The sequence below is a fragment of the Equus caballus genome, chromosome 24, assembly GCF_041296265.1.
Source record: "Equus caballus isolate H_3958 breed thoroughbred chromosome 24, TB-T2T, whole genome shotgun sequence".
NCBI lineage: Eukaryota > Metazoa > Chordata > Mammalia > Perissodactyla > Equidae > Equus > Equus caballus.
The window spans coordinates 22,953,172-22,969,641 of record NC_091707.1 but is presented as its reverse complement, the minus strand read 5'-3'; the positions used below and the strand labels follow the sequence as shown (position 1 = coordinate 22,969,641).

The window sequence follows — 16,470 nt, the reverse complement described above, 5'->3', positions numbered from 1 at the left end:
TGATTCTCGTTTTTTTACATATAATTTTTTTCCATTTCCTGTATAAATCTATAAAAGTGTTTGAATATGAGACACAAGGAAACAGAGGGAGGAAAGGAGAAAATTATATACACATTTAGAAATACAGTGTTAATAGCTAAAAGTTATTATAGAATTTTGGAATTGCTGAATTCTAACTGAATTTATCTCTATGGAGATAAATCATTTGACACTGAGGATGTCATATGTAAATAATTCAAAGAATTTCACTGATTTAATAATGACAAGTCTTAGACAAACATAAAATAAAAAACTACAAATCAGTGAGTGTCAGTTTGTGGTGGGAAAAAATTACGCTTTATATGCTGAAAAAAGAATCATTTTTCTATACAACTTGCATTAGATGGATTAAAGTCTATGGGATTAAAGTAGTAACTGGGTAAAGATTATATGTTCTATTTTTTAAATATCCAAATATGAATTGTTTTATGAAAACTTAAAAAAATAACAATTTATGATTTTATAATATCAAGAGGCTAAGATTTATTTCTTCTGTTTTCTTATCTTTTTCCTCTTCTGTCCTTCCCAACCCTTCCCCCATTAGACCAGGTGCACAGAATGGAATTAAACGAACTCCTCCATTTGTCCCAGTATTAGCACTGTGATCTCTCTGGGCAAGGTTTCTATTTAATTTTCTTTCTTTTCCCCTGCATCCCATCTCTCTTCCCCTTCCATAGTTATTCATTATAGTGTTTATCGTAGGTCTTTATAATCCATCTTCTGTTTATTAAATATGTGTATTCTTGAAATGATGTTGCTTTGTTATGTTTGTTTTTAAGACCCACACAATTCACACCATAAAGTAGGATTTGTGGTTTCTTACTGTTTTCATTAAACATTATATTTTTGAGATTTTTTTATATTGCTATATAATAATCTATTTTATTATGGCTGACCAATGTGTGGTGCTCCAGTGTCTTCACAGCTTTCATACTATTTATCCGTTTTATTAGTCAGGAGCTCCAACTTCTGACACTTTGCTACCTCAAACAACTTGGAGATAAACATCCTCATACACATCTTCTTGTGGCCCCCTGTGAGAAGTTGCCTGTCCCTATGCCCAGAAATAGGATTGCTGGATAGTAGAATATATGCGGAATTTGTAAATTAACTGCTGTCAGATTGCTATCCAGAGTGGCTTTCTGTTTCCACTCTCACCAGCCATGAGTGAGGGTTCCAGTTTTCCTACATCCTTGTACTACATGATAGTATCTAAATTTCTGTTTAAAACAATCTGATGTGTGCAACCTATTGTCTCATTTTTGTTTTAGCTGAAATTTCAAAAAATATTCTTATGACATTTCAGGATTCCTAGAGGTGTCAAATCTAGTGCATTTTATTGTCTAATAGAGGCATTTCCAAGCCTTTGGATTGCTTTGCTGTTTATCAAAGGACACCAAAGTATTGCATGTTTAAAGGAGACTGTAGGCTTTGGGGAATGGCATTGAAAAGTGTGTGATCTTATCTCATGACCCCTAGGAAGCCCTGACATTCAAGACCCACTATCACAGGTTAGGTAGAAAGCACTTTAGCATTTTACCTTTCATTAAGCTAAAACTTTTAAAAGCCCATTCTGCTTTTTTTTTTTTTTTTTTTTTTTAGGATAGAGAGGTGATAAGAGCAATAATGTAGATGGGGAGGATTGGAGCAGTTGGATGCTTTCAAAATTATTTTTTTCGAGAACACCCATTAATAATCTTTTACCTAAGCCATCAAGTTACACAATGAAGCAGAGATATTAAGAGACACTTTATTGGATGTATTTTACAAGCAGTTTTATTGACACAGGATTATCTCAGCCAAAAAGAGCACATTACACATGATGGCTGTCCCTCAGTCTGGTCCCATTTGGCTGAGGGCTGTGCTTCCCATGGTGGCACTGAGGGCAAGTGTTGGAGGAGAGGTGCCTCAGTGATGTCACACTCCACAGGTTAGAGATGTCCAGTGCTATCTCTAGTTTCCCTTAATTACGTGTCGTGGATCTACCATTTATGACTCTATCTAAATCCTTTTAAGCTCATATAAATTAATGAGTTGTGAAACCTTTTGGTTATGATCTACTATATAAAGTAATGCTGTGATTTATTCCAAAACTACCTCTTTCAGATTTTGAAAGCTGTGTTCTTATTTGTTTCTAAATTCTTCGACTTTCTTTCAGGCTTCTTCTTTTTTGGTCCTTTGACTACAGATCTCATCCCGTCCTCCCATTAACTTGTGATGATTTTACTCTTGTGGCTGATTCTGAGCTGGAGACCACATTTGCCAACTGCATTAAGTCCGTCTATGTGGTTTCTGTGATGAAATGCTTGTAGTCTGTGAACTACAGCCTCTGGATGATATTATCCTTTACTAATGGCCACTCAACGTTTGTAGTGTTTTAGTCCTAGAACATTGTCGAACATTAGCAGATTAAGATAGATTGGCAGAACTCATGATTAGGTTCTGTTTTTTTTCTTCAGTTTCTAAGCTTCCTTTCTCCCTTGGAAGTCCATCAACACTATAGCCATCTTTACTGTTAGGTATCCTGATGAGGCTTGTTTGTGAAATTTTGTTGGCAGCACAAGGGATCCAGGAATAAGTAAATCCTGCTATCAACCAAAGCCGCCTGTCCCCAGAAGTTTCCTAGAGCAGAATAGACACAAAAGATATACGGCCAAATGCTCAGGCATGCTGGATATGGCCTAGGCCAGGCCTGAGGGAAACTCCTCCCTTACTCCCAAGACCAGATCTTACCGCCAGTTAGTTGTGTGGCAAGAGAAGTGGCCAGATTACCCAGGAGCAGGCCCTGGGTGAGTTTAAGCTACAACTTCATGGCCTCACAGAGAAGGAAGACACAAATGATGTGCGTCTCCCTTTAAGACTCAATGACCCTGCTCCTTAGCAAACATCCCCAAACCCCGTCCTAGAATTGTGGAGAAGCCAGGGAGTGGGGTTTGGGCTGGAGGGGCCTTCTTTGAAGCCTACTCATAAGAAGGCTTCCAGTAATAACTCAGCCATTGTACAACACATTCTAACCTGCAACTTCGTGTGCATCATCCTTTGAATCCTCACACTCTGAGTTATGTTAACAGTCCCATCATTTTGCTGAGGAGCAAAGTAAGAGTTAAGCAGAGAGGCTATATGCCTTGCCCGTGAGTTACACAGTTTGTAAGTGGTCTTCCAAGTGCAGTCTCCTCTGTTATATCATGACTGCTCAATGTTATAGCAGAGATGGATTGCTTCTGTACATCTAATTTTATTTTCCTTCCAATAAAATAACAGTGCAGTTATAGAAGTCATTTATAATTTCTGAAGGGGAGCTTGGAGTTCTGTCTAAGAGGGCAATTTGATGTTCTATAATTTTTTTTATAAGCCCATTATGTATTCCTGGAGGATATTCAATAAGAGACATAAAAACTGCATAAAATTATTATATGTAGTTTCTAAAGCCTGATGATTAGCATTTCTAAAGCTTGAATCCCCTCACATTCCATTAACCGTTCAAAGACTGCATTGAGCTTCAGCCATGTGAAGTCAGGCTGAGGGAAACCTCGATAAAGATATTCAATATTTACACATAAAAAAGTCAAGCAAAGTAACAAATGTGCCATATGCACCGAGTACATGGAACAATTGATTTAGTAAGTATGGTTTGGATAACTTTAGATGGAAATACTTTGCTAGTTTTAATTAACCTTCAGAACACTTGGTTTGGAAGCATGGCTAGTACATTTCAGACATTCTTCATAGTTTCTTTTGAAGTATCTTTTATTATTTAACTGCTGCATTTCACTACTTCAAATATATATTCTGTCTCTAGAAATATGGGGCTTAATAAACTTAAAATGAAAAATAGAAGTGAAACAATGTAAGAAATAAAAGACTTTTAAAAAATGTATTCAGATTTTAATAATCTGGGATTCTTTCTTAAAGTGCCTTTATATTATTAGGACAGGCAATTTTTAGCTGAATCAGACCTGTATTGTATTTCTTCTTAAGTGGTATTACAACAATTTCCAAATCAGTTTCTTCTTTTCTGATTTGAGTTGTAACTTAATTTTTAATCCTATTAGAATTTATTTTTCATAATTTTTATCCTAGTTGCTTGTTATGTTATATATATATAGATGCTTTCTCTTTTTATGTTTTTCTGTTGGCCAGTTGTGAATATTGTATTTCAGTTTATTGAACTATAGAATTCTGACATTCAGTAACAGGAGTATAATGGCATTTCTTTTCCTTTTCTAATGACCACAATTAATTAGCTCATTTACTCTTATCTTAATTTTTTTGTTTTTTTAATGTTTTCTCTTTATTAAAGAGTCTCAAGATTAAAAATAACAGTTAATAAAAAAATCGTTAATAAAAAAGTTCACCTGTCTGTAAAATTATTATTAATAGTGTTAAGCTGTTTTATTTTTTGGAGGATATTTAGTGGAAAACAAAATTTTTTATTTTTTTGCCTTTATGCTCTTCGACTGAGAAATTTTAATTTAATTGTAATGCCTTCAAGAGATTTTCATGAAACTCACATGAGCTGAAATCCAGGCTTTGACAGGAACGGTGGCTTTTTAATGCTGTCTTAAAGGCAGGCTCTGAAGCTTCATGTGTTAGTCTAGCTGTAAGATTATTGAGTTAGAATCTGTCATTTTATTCTGAGATTCTCTTGCTTATTTTACTATTATGACAATTAAAAGTATCCTTTTTATAAAAGAAATACTTTAATTGAAAGTGCAGGGTTCAGACCTCTCGGTGCTTGGGCAAACTTTGGTCTGCCTCATCTACTTCCTTACATTTCTTGGTTTCTAGAATTCTGGTTGCCTAGATTCCTGTTAGCCTAAAATGAGCCTGAGTTGCTCTGTGATACCTAGTTGTGCTTTGGCATTGCTGTTGGATCCGGCTAGTCTTTGCTGGATCTTGTTAACGAATTAGGCGTTTTGCGTTGTAAATTTTCTGGATTGCTACATTCAGGGACAGATTTCCCCTGAGGACAATGAATCTTAACCTTCAGGGGCCCCCGCTTGAGTAGGGGTCTTTCAAGGCTCTGTGCCTAATTTTGTTTTATAATTTTGTATTCTTTTCTTTAAAGAGGGTCCCTAAAATAGTACAAGTTTTGGCCCCACTATACTTGGAATTACCTCTGGCCAATATGCTAACTCATTGAAAACTGGAAGAAAGCAATAATAAAGAGACGTTTGGGTCTTCAAAAATTTACTCAAGGTGTCTAACAGGGCCACATGCTCCTTCCTGGGGGAAGAAATGATCTAGACAATTATACGAACTAGTAGAACTATGTATCTAAAACCAGATGCACAACTGATGATTGTGAAAGCATCAAGAATGAAGTTTTAGAGGTTTGTAGTCCTTGATTGAGTTCTGTTATGTAGGTTATCAGACTTTTGGTGGGGTTGTCTTAGAAAAACAGAATTTCAAACATGAGGAAATTTTTGTGGGATATAGAAGCTCATTCTCTAATCTATGTTTTGGTTTGTATGTTCCTCTAGCCCTGGTAATAGTGTATGTTTTCTTCAATTTGTCACCTTTGTTTCCCTCACATTAGCCATACTTGTATGTACCTTAAAGAAATCCTCATAAATGATGAGAATGCCAGTGCGTTATGTGTGTAATATGGAGTCTTCACATTTCACTGTATTATGGGAGCATAGAAAAAACCATGGGAACTGAAACCATGTAATGCAATCTTAATACTCAAAGGAAAAAATTGTGATTGTTGTATGACCTTTAACAATCTTTGTTAAAATATTAAAAATTCTTTTACTGTTGGTTATAAATGCAGGGAAATGAAAATAATAGTAAAGCTAATATTTATTGAGTACACTGTGATTAAGGACATTAGAAATGTTAATTAAAATGTTTTATTTCTCTGTAAAAGGCTATCATGAATCATTTGAACAATACTTGCCTTAACATAATATAACTTACCTGAGGAGAGCATTTTTTTCTATCTTGTAGCAAGTGGTCATACTCCTTTCTAAGTTTGAATCAACTTCAACTCTTTTATCCTTCCACTTCCACTATTGTGACCTATCTCCTAGGGTTCCTTTAACATGAAGCTCTTTTGTGTTGATATCACATCCACTGGGAAACCTTGATCCTTCTAGTCACAATCACTTTCCTAATTTATGTTGATAAGTTCACTCTCACTAAGTTCTTCTGGCTGCGTTTCTGGAGTCTCTCAAATGGCAGCAGTGTCATCATTCCCACAGTCATATATTTTTTCTGTAACTGCATTTATGTTCAACTTGAATTTCACTGCCAGCATTATCATTTTGCATTTCTTTGGTGAACTTTAGTCTTTGATGGCTAATTTCTGCTTTTGATTATTCGTTTTTGTAAAACATCATGTGGGTTTATCACTGAGAGACAAGGAGGCGACACAACTACATGCTTTGCTTCTGTGCATGAACTGAATGACAGACGTACAGTGACCAGTACTGACAGGCTTTGAAGGAAGTGAGGTGATTGGTTACTGATCGTGATCTGTTATCTTTTTTTTTTTTCAAGATTTTATTTTTTCCTTTTTCTCCCCAAAGTCCCCCGGTACATAGTTGTGTATTCTTCGTTGTAGGTTCTTCTAGTTGTGGCATGTGGGACGCTGCCTCAGCGTGGTCTGATGAGCAGTGCCATGTCCACGCCCAGGATTCGAACTAACGAAACACTGGGCCGCCTGCAGCGGAGCGCGCGAACTTAACCACTCGGCCATGGGGCCAGCCCCGATCTGTTATCTTATTTACTAGTGATTTGTAGACTGAAGAGCAAGCAGTGAAGTTTGTACTTTATGCAGTTATTCACAGTTAATATTCTATGGTAACTGATATTTGAATGGTGCCCTTGGGAAACTGATGTTATTTAACTAAACCATGGTAATTGACATCTGGACACCTAGGACCTGTGTAAAGCGAGGACTACTTCTTTCTGTCTCTCCTCTCTCTCTCTGCACGTTTGAAATAACTTCTAAAGCTAGCTTTTAGCAAGAAGTTTAGCAATCATTGTTAAAAAATGGTTTAAGTATTTTAGTTCATTTTGTGGAAGCAGCATTATATTTTGTAACTAAATTTGAGTACTTAAACAAAGACAATCATATGATTTTATGTAGTGTTTGAAAAGCAACACAAAACTGAAATGGATTGTTTGTTTTTTTTCCAGTTTCATGTACGGGGAATTGACTGACAAGAAGACCATTGAGAAAGTCAGGCAAACGTTTGACAACTACGAGTCAAACTGCTTTGAAGTTCTTCTGTACAAGAAAAACAGTAGGTATCTAAATTATCAAAAAGATACGCCAACTCTTTATTAATGTTATCTTTTGGTAAGTGGTAGTCGAGCTATAGTGTAGTGAGAATATAAAACTTTGCTCCTTATCTTATTGAAAACAGGATGCTGGTAAAATTAGATAGAAAAATTAATAAATGGCTCTCCCTATGAAAAGCAACCTTTTGAGGAATGGCAGAAAAATATGGTGCATTTTAAATGAGATTTTTTTTTTCTGTGTCAGGTGGCAAAATGTTTTGCAATTAATATTCATGGTAAAGATGCTATAGTTAGGTGACAGCACCTAAAAATAACAGAGAAATTTATTCATTTCGTCTTACGGTCGAAGGAGAAGGCGATGGGTATCACTGGGTATGTGTGATTACCCTTCTACAGATGCATAGATAACATGTGAACATACGGTATCCACTCGAGTTGAATCTCTACCAAGATGGCCCTTTACTAGGCTCAGACTGTTTTGTGCTGCAGGCTAGGGGAAGTAGTCATTACTTTCAGAACAGGCCATTCACTTCTGGTAAATTTATATTGATTGTTGTGAGCTGTTCTCTAGGATGGGATTTGTGAATGGTCAGTTATCCATTATATAATCACATAAGACCTCATGATAGGGATTCTCCATCAGAGTTTGGAGGAAAAAACAACAGAGCAAAAAATCAGCTAATACACTCATCAACCATGTCTCCTTTCTAATTTGTTTTCTTGGAATAGTCACTTACTTTTATTTCCTTTTGCTGCTTTCCCAAATTGGCTTTTTTTTTTTTAAATGAACAGTTGCTTCATAAGAAGGGTCAATTTATTTAGTATTAATGATAAATGATTGCAAAGCCAATTATTATCTTTACTGGAAATTGATGGTTATGAAATTCTTCCCCAGTTTGGGAAGCATTCTAGCTTCAACAGGAAACACTTGTTCCATGTTTAGTGCCTGTTGGGTCTTGGGCATAATTTATTCTATTTCACTTCGAGCACTTGTTCTCTATGTAGTATTTGGAATTGAACTTAGGTTTCTCTTTTTATTGATAGGCCTTCATTGGGATGACAACAGTCATAGGTGTTACTTCACAGTAGGGCCCTTGGTAATGGGAGCATTAGTCATTAGTGGTTTTACCTGAGAAATATCTTGCCATTTTATCTTTCATTTTAGAATCAAGGCTGAAGAGGCATTTCTCTTCGAGGTCATAGCCAAATGTCTGTTGGCTTGTCACCTAGAAAACAATCCATTCTAAATGATCAGCTCTGCCCTCTACAAGAGAAAAGTCAGGTTCGAGGTGCTTTCTGGGTCTTTTTCACCAGGTTCATATACATATTGATAATTTGTGGTAGACCCATAGACCAAAACCCCCTTGCATTTTCAAAAGAGTTGTTATCCCTTGAATGACTTAGATATGTGCCCTGAGTTTAGCAAGTAATTTAAGACTATTCCATATTACTAAGTTCATTTCACTTTGACATTTAAACAGAATCAACCATCTTTGCCTAATTTTAAAACATCAAAGCCAAGTCCATAGTTTCTGAGTTTCTCAAAAATACCTTAGTGGAAATTCTGTTTTGTTTATATCTTTTAAATCAGGTTAGTAATAACTTGAATCTTACATTTCCAAAGCTTTCTTATCAAGGTGCTTTAGCTTTTTGCTTTGTTTTAGTGGCTTGAAATAATTATCTGACCTTTGTTCAGGCCTGACTGGTGCTTTTCAGATAAGTATCTATATATATGTAGGTGTCTGCTTAGATCCAGAAGGAAATACAGCCCATAGCACTATAGATTAAAACTTGTGTCTCTTTTCTGTGTAGTATCTGTATTGAGTTTTTTTCTTTAACATGAAGGATGGATATTATCTGCGAATTTTTTTTCTTAAAGATTGGCTCCTGGGCTAACATCTGTCGCCAATCTTTTTCTCTTTTTTTTTTTCACTTATCCCCAAAACCCGCCAGTACATAGTTGTATATTCTAGTTGTAGGTCCTTCTGGTTCTCCTATGTGGGACGCTGCCTCAGCATGGCCTGAGGAGTGTTGCCGTGTCCGAGCCGAGAATCTGAACTAGTGAAACCCTTGGCCGCCCAAGCGGAGCACGTGAACTTAACCACTTGGCCATGGGGCCGGCCCTTTATCCACGTATTTTAATGGAGTTCTACTATACTTAAAAGCAGCTTTGAAAAGTCTTGTAAATAGCTAGCTGAAGTCTCTTGAGCATCAACTGAAAAAAGTGTATTCTTGTGGCTTCTTTTTATGTTAGATAGAAAAATTCACGTCTGTAGAAAACTCTTTTGGGAATGCTTGAACGCCAAGTCCTCCCAACACTTCCCTTAAGTAATTAGGTTAAGCACCATTTTGCATATGGGGTGCTGAGGTATCTGATTCAACCTCTGTCATGATTGACGTTTCAGTTTGCAGCCTCTGTTCTTTAGACCCACTGCTCTGATTAGCAGGGGGCTGTTTCTACTGTTGAGAAATAAACAGTGGCTCTGGGGTGATGATTGAAAATGGCTCTTCCTGCCTATACAAAGGCAGAATTGCGACAGCAGGGGCTGCTCCGCAGAATCAATGCCACATCACTGCTCCCAGGTTCCAGCTTCAACACGCCACTCTGTCTAAGCCTCCCAGACTTGCTGCTCCCCTGAACCCCAAATCCAGAATATGGATATTTCACCAGCCACTCAGCAAATACTCGCCTTCTTTGGAAAGTCTGACCCTGTAGCTCAACTTGAAAAGAAATCTACTCTGATATCTGAAAGCAATTTTAAAAACAACTCTGACTCTATGCCGAAATTTGAAAAGTAACTGTTTTCCTAGGAAGGTACGGACTGTAACATCATCTCTTTCTGTCCAGATTTCTAGCAGACCTTGGAAAACAGCTTGTTTTTAATGCCCTTTTCTCTCTGTTTATGACCCCATTGCCTCAAGCTCACTGTGTTGGAACAGCCGTAGGCCATGTAGCTGCCAGCGTCTGGGTCTGGTGATTTGTAAAACTGTGCACATCACTCACAGTTCCTGGACACGCTGTGTAAAATAAGAAACAGAAAACAAAGAACAAGGCTCTGTGGGAGATGCTGTGGTTGTTTGTGAGGTTCTATCTCATCCTGTAATCATTTTGGAAAGGGCCAGGTCCTTCCCTAGGCCCCTGGGGTTGCAAAGAACCTGGTTGTCAGAACTGAATATTCTCTTAGAAATCTCCTCTCTCTAATTCTCTGGCTTCTGAAACCCAGTAATTAAGTCGCCTCATCTTGTCTAAATGGCAAATTCCCCTTTGTGGTGACATTATCATGTGACATTTTGGCAACAGATGTGGAGGTGCTTCTTATTGGGTTTTCACTGGAAGCCACTAATCGGCTATCAGCTGTAACCTAGACACTATTAATAGCTGCACATTTCACTCCCCAATCCCAAACGTGATAAAGCCTGTGTGTCTTTAAGATGGAATCTTTGGAGAGGCTTTACTGCGCTGTGGCTCGGAGAGAACAAGATGGAAAGTGTGTCTTTTTTATTTTGATGGAACATTCCTTCAGTGTTTTATCGTTTAATGAATAATTACTCCTTTGAAGGCATTTCTCGTGTCTTCGAATATTTATTATTTGACATAATGCCAGTTCCTGCTTTGTCCAAATCCTAAGGCTTGAATGCTTTGAACCTCTCTGTCCTCTGGAGTCTGCAGGAGCCGCTGAAGAACATGGTGACAGAGTCCAGCCTCAGGCTTTGAGTGAGAGAGGTGGGAAGCAGTGTCTCGTGAAGATGCCTGAAACTCTCTAGGGCTAGAGCCATGTCTGTTTTTTCTTTAAGGTTGCCTTCCAGGCCTAAGGTAGAGCTCTGTACATCAGGCGTCAAGTGTTGCTGACGTCCTCTGTCTCTGATATGGGGATGCAGTCAAAACCATAGAGCTATCATATAAGTCTGTCTGACTGATGAGAGAGCCTTGAGATAGAAATGGCATTTCAGATGTTCCTCCAAGAGGAATACTTACCAGAGCATCAGGTGTTGCTGTGGAAGTTAATTGGAAACACTTCTCAAAGTGACAAGAAGAGAGAAGCTTGTAGGAGTGGTCACACTTGGTAAGACTATGAAAGAAAAGTTGGTGAGAGCGGCAGTGGTGCAGGGACCCAGACCTCAAGGTGATGCTGGCGTTACTTAAGAAGCAGGACTGCCTTTCTTCTCCTGCACTGTGAAATGACACCCTGTGCTTTACTTTCAAATTCTGATATTTTGGGTTGAAAAATGTTTATTAGTATTTAAGCAACTGGCAGTTGATACAAAATTAAAGGTTTTTTGATTCTGAAAGCAATTAAAATACTGTTGTTTTGGTGCTGGTTCCTGGCATAGCAGTTGGCAGCTGAAGGAAGAGGGAAGGCAAGAGACCAAATAATTACTGTGGCTATGTCACACTCTATTGTTCTTTCTGTCTCTTACAGGAACCCCTGTTTGGTTTTATATGCAAATTGCACCAATAAGAAATGAACATGAAAAGGTGGTCTTGTTCCTATGCACTTTCAAGGATATTACGTTGTTCAAACAGCCAATAGAGGATGATTCAACAAAAGGTAATTTTCGAAGAAATTACCACATGCAAGAATTAGGTTATCACTTAAAAATATTATTATTGCTATTTTAACGAAATCCATTGGTTGAACTGCAAAACAAAATTTTACTATCTGGCCCTTCTTTTGCTGCACATTCACACTAGTAATTGTCCAGAGTCAGTTTTCTTCAATCATATTGTTTAAATGAAAATAGCAAGTTGAAATAATAGTTGGTTAACTAAATTATAATAAGAGGAATTGAGATAATCCATAGGAAAGAGATTTCATACAGCATTACTACTTTAGAATCAATATAATGGGGATTTAAATGACTTCTACCAGGGTGAGTTTTAAAAACAAAAAGGATAACATCTTGTAGGATGGTTTGGGAGAAGTTGTGTTAGAGCACAGTTCATTAGTTGATTGAATTTTGCTGAATTGACTAGAGTTTGATTAGTTCACCTTTTCAGGTTACTATTCACCCTTTGTTTGGGGACTGTAGACTCTCATGGGTAGGTGTTGCTAGATTATGTAAAGAACAATTTTGTCGTCAAGAGAGTGGCTGGTGAAATGCAAACAGCCTGCCTGGGGTCTTCTTGACTATTATTTTCAGAGAGACTGCCATGGAAAACAGTAGTCAGTGGCATGTGCTTTTACCCCTTTTTCTATGTAATTTACTCTCATTTTATTCTCTCCAATTATGTTTAAATTTGAAACTTGTGTCATATAAATGAAGAATTTCAAATGCCCTTAGAAGAAGTTTTAATGAAATGTTATTCTTTATAATCTTTTAGGAGACTGGAAATGAAATGTCTTCCTCTTTTCACTTGGCAAACATTGCCTTTTATTACCTCTTAACAAAAACTGGCTCAGAAGCTTTAATCTTTCTAATGTAATCATAATTATAGAAAAATTGCATTAGGTTTATTCCTTGCATATGAGTTTATATATTTTATACCTCTCAATTTCTGGTTAACATCAAATTGCAAGAGGAAAACTTTAAAATGTGCAAACCATTTAGAGTATGACATAGAACAATTCATTTGTGAATGTTTCTGAAAATGTGTGTATTAATCTATCTCCTGAAAGATTGAATAAAGTATTCACTTGTGGACCCATACTACCTTTTACTCTGCCTTTACTCATAGACCCAGTGTCTGGGAAGTTTAGGTTAAGTTTAAATGATATTTAAAAATAGAATAGTCTTCTAATATTATTTATGTTTAATGCTTATTTGTTTTAAAATTCAAGATGCTCTATCCAATAGCAGCAGAATATCTGTTCTTCTCAAGCTTATATGGAACATTCATCAGATAGATCACATTCTGGCCGAAAAACACACCTTGACAAATTTAAAAGAATAGAAATTTTACAAAGTATGTTCTTAGACCTCAGTGGAGTTAAACTGGAAGTCAGTAACAGGAAGATAGATAGAAAATCCCCAAGTATTTGGAAATTAACACATTTCTAAATAGCCCACAGGTCAAAGGAGAGGCCTTAAAATGAATTAAAAAATATTTCAAACTAAATGAAAATAAAAGTACAACTTATCAGGCTTGCTAGATGCAGCAAAAGCAGTGCTTAGAGGGAAATGTATAACATTAAAGGCATGCATGAGAAAAGAAGAAAGATATAAAATTAATAACCCAAGCCTCCACCTTAGGAAACTAGACAAAGAAGAGCAATTTAAGCCAAAGCAAGCTGAAGACAAGAAATAATAAACCTTAGAGCAGAAATCAATGAACTAGAAATCAGGAAAACATTAGAGAAAATCACCACAACCAAAAGCTGTTCTTTGAAAAGATCATTAAAGTTAATAAACCTCCAGCCAGGCAAACCAAGAAAAAGGGAGAAGACACAAATTACCAATATCAGAAATTAAAGAAAGTCCAAGACAACACATTCCATGGACGTTAAAGATTGTAGAGGAATACTTTTAACAACTCTATAGCCACCGAATTGACAATTTAAATGAAATGGACCAGTTCCTCGAAAAAGACAAATTATCACAACTCACACTGGGAGAAATAGGTGGCCTGTATCACCCTATATCTATTAAACAAATTGGATCAACGATTCAATAATTAATAAACTTCCAAAATAAGGAAACACCAGGTGTAAATGGTTTCATTGGCAAATCCACAGTCTTTTTCAGAAAATAGAAATAGAGAGAACTCTCCTAACTCATCCTATGAGGCCAGAACCACCCTCATACCAAAACCCAGAAAAAGACATTACAAGAAAGGAAAATTACAGACCAGTATTTCTCATGAATATAGATATAAAAATCTTCAACAAAAATTGAATCCAATGATATATGAAAAGAATTACACATGACAACCAAGTGGGATTTATTACACATAAGCAAGGCTGGTTCAACATTCAAAAATCAATCTCTGTAATCCACCATGTCAACAGGCTAAAGAAGAAAAATCATATTATCATATCAGTTGGCATAGACAAAGCACTTGACAAAACCCAACACCCATTCATGATAAAAATTCTTAGCAAAGTAGGACTAGAGGGAAACTTCCTCAACTTAAGGAACATGTAAGACAAACCTACACCTAACAGTTGACTCTATCTTAAAGTAATACATGTATTATAAAATAAAAGGTAAATGACTGGTATATGGTTTGTGACCTAACATAGTCTTCAAGTGAATTTCTCTCGCCTTCCTACATGATGACAGCAAGACCGAGTAAAAAGTTTTATGTCACGGTCTTTTCCCCTCAAAAACATTTATGTTTGTTTGTATTTCTATTTGATGAATATTGTTTTCTCTCATTTACTTTAAGTGATTTCGTGGCATAGCTGAAGTTGGTCAAGAAGGGTACAGTACTTTTTCACAATTTTCACCTGCTGAACATTAATGGTGGTGTCAGCAACTATGCAATCTATTTAGGGAAACTGAAAGTTGGCAGCATTTTACAATGAGGTGGGGGAAGAAGTGCTAATTATCGAGGGTTGACTTTTCTTTCTCAATTAATGCCTCTCCATTTATCTGCCTCCACCTCCGTCTCTGCATCTTCACACAGAATCACAGAGCTCTTTGTCAGGCACAATCTTTTCAATTCGTTATTCATTTCTACAAAAAAGTCATATTTGAATAAACTCCAGTCAACTCAGACTACTTGATTTTTGAAGTGTGTGCTCAAAAGACGTAAATTAGAATTTATAGGGAAAATTATACCCCATTGTGAAAGCATTGAGTAAACTCTCTCTTTCCGGTGCCAGAATTTGTAGAGGAAGAGCTTATTTTAAAGAGACTTTTATTTTGAGACTCCTCCACACCTTTCCAATACCTAACAGATTACTGAGAAAGCATTCCACAGTGTAACCATGAATGGGGTGTGTGAGCTACTTTCTATTATTCATGCGAGCTGTAAATTTAATATGAAAAATTCAATAGAAATAAAATATTTATGCCATTAAGTAATCATCCTACTGTTGCTATGAAGCTAGCAATATAGGAAAGTATGTTTTGAAATCTTGGCAAATGATGTATCTTTTAACTTTTGAGTTGAGTAAAGGGGAACATGGAATTTTTGAGCAACAGCAGATGAGATTTCATGATAACATCATGATATCAAAATGATTTGGGTCTAAAGCATTGGACTTAGAGACAGTAGATTTACTTTTGACTCTGCTTTGGGCACCAGAGTTACTTAACAGGAGCCTTTTCATGACCCTTCCAGGAATATTTTATTCTCCTCATTTATCTATTTTTTCCCCCAACCAAAAATGCTAATTGAGCACACAGTATGGTGCAGGCACTATTCGAGGTCCTGGAGATACAAAATTCCATCCCTCACATCCGAATTAGGGTGACAGACAAACAAGTAAATATATAGTGGAAGGTTTCTTCTGATTGTTCTTATTTTCTCAGTGAAATAGGAAACACAGTTATCAAGTGAGAGCAAGGATAGTGAATGAGGTGAGGAAGTGTTGACGGTGTGAGGAGAGGGGTAAGTGTGAAACAGTTATCTAAGTGAGTGGAGCAGTGATGGACAGGGGAAATTCAGCAGGTTTGCTGAGCAGCACTAAGGTCCATTTGCGGCTAGTGTTTGTGAATGTCACTAGTTTCTATGAGTGTGATGATGTGTTTTACTCCAACTGTGTTTAGTCAAAGGTGTATAGACGTACAAATAGGTCAAGAGTTGGATTTAACCAGAGTTGGGATTTGGTCAGGTAAGTAAGATGAAAAGAATCAGGGAGAAGCATCAGGGAGTTGAAAAGGCTTGCAAGGGAGTAGGTTGAGGGTGTTTGCAAAACTTTGAAGAAATACTTAGGCAATAAAAGTTCTACCTAGATATAGGAAATAGTGTTTTAGGATGCAGAACAGGCAAGCCAGAACATTTTACCTTCTTAATATGAAAAGGGGCCAGTGATGGGAGCAAGGGCCCAAGTCCTTTAAGGATTTGCCAAATTTGGAATTGATGTCAACTTCCATCTACTTGTATTGGTATTTTTACTAAGAAACTCAGACATATGGTTGAAAGACTTGAGTAATCTGGTTAATTCTAAATTTTAATTCTAAATCATATCTGGGATAGTGACTATGGCATGATGGCAGCCAACTAATTTGAGTGCAACTCTCCCTCATAATGAATCCTATGATCACCAAAACTTCCTTCTAGATTGATTTTTG

The 16,470-nt window shown here is 36.7% G+C and overlaps 1 protein-coding gene across 1 annotated transcript in view; it reads left to right on the top strand.

Moving 5' to 3' along the window:
• The window catches only part of KCNH5 (potassium voltage-gated channel subfamily H member 5), a 305,467-nt gene that overhangs the window by 31,271 nt on the left and 257,726 nt on the right, over positions 1 to 16,470 (top strand). The window contains exons 3-4 of the mRNA XM_001498472.7: positions 7,186 to 7,292; positions 11,712 to 11,840. Coding sequence (XP_001498522.1) covers positions 7,186 to 7,292; positions 11,712 to 11,840 — 236 coding nt within the window. The remainder of the gene's footprint in view (positions 1 to 7,185; positions 7,293 to 11,711; positions 11,841 to 16,470) is intronic.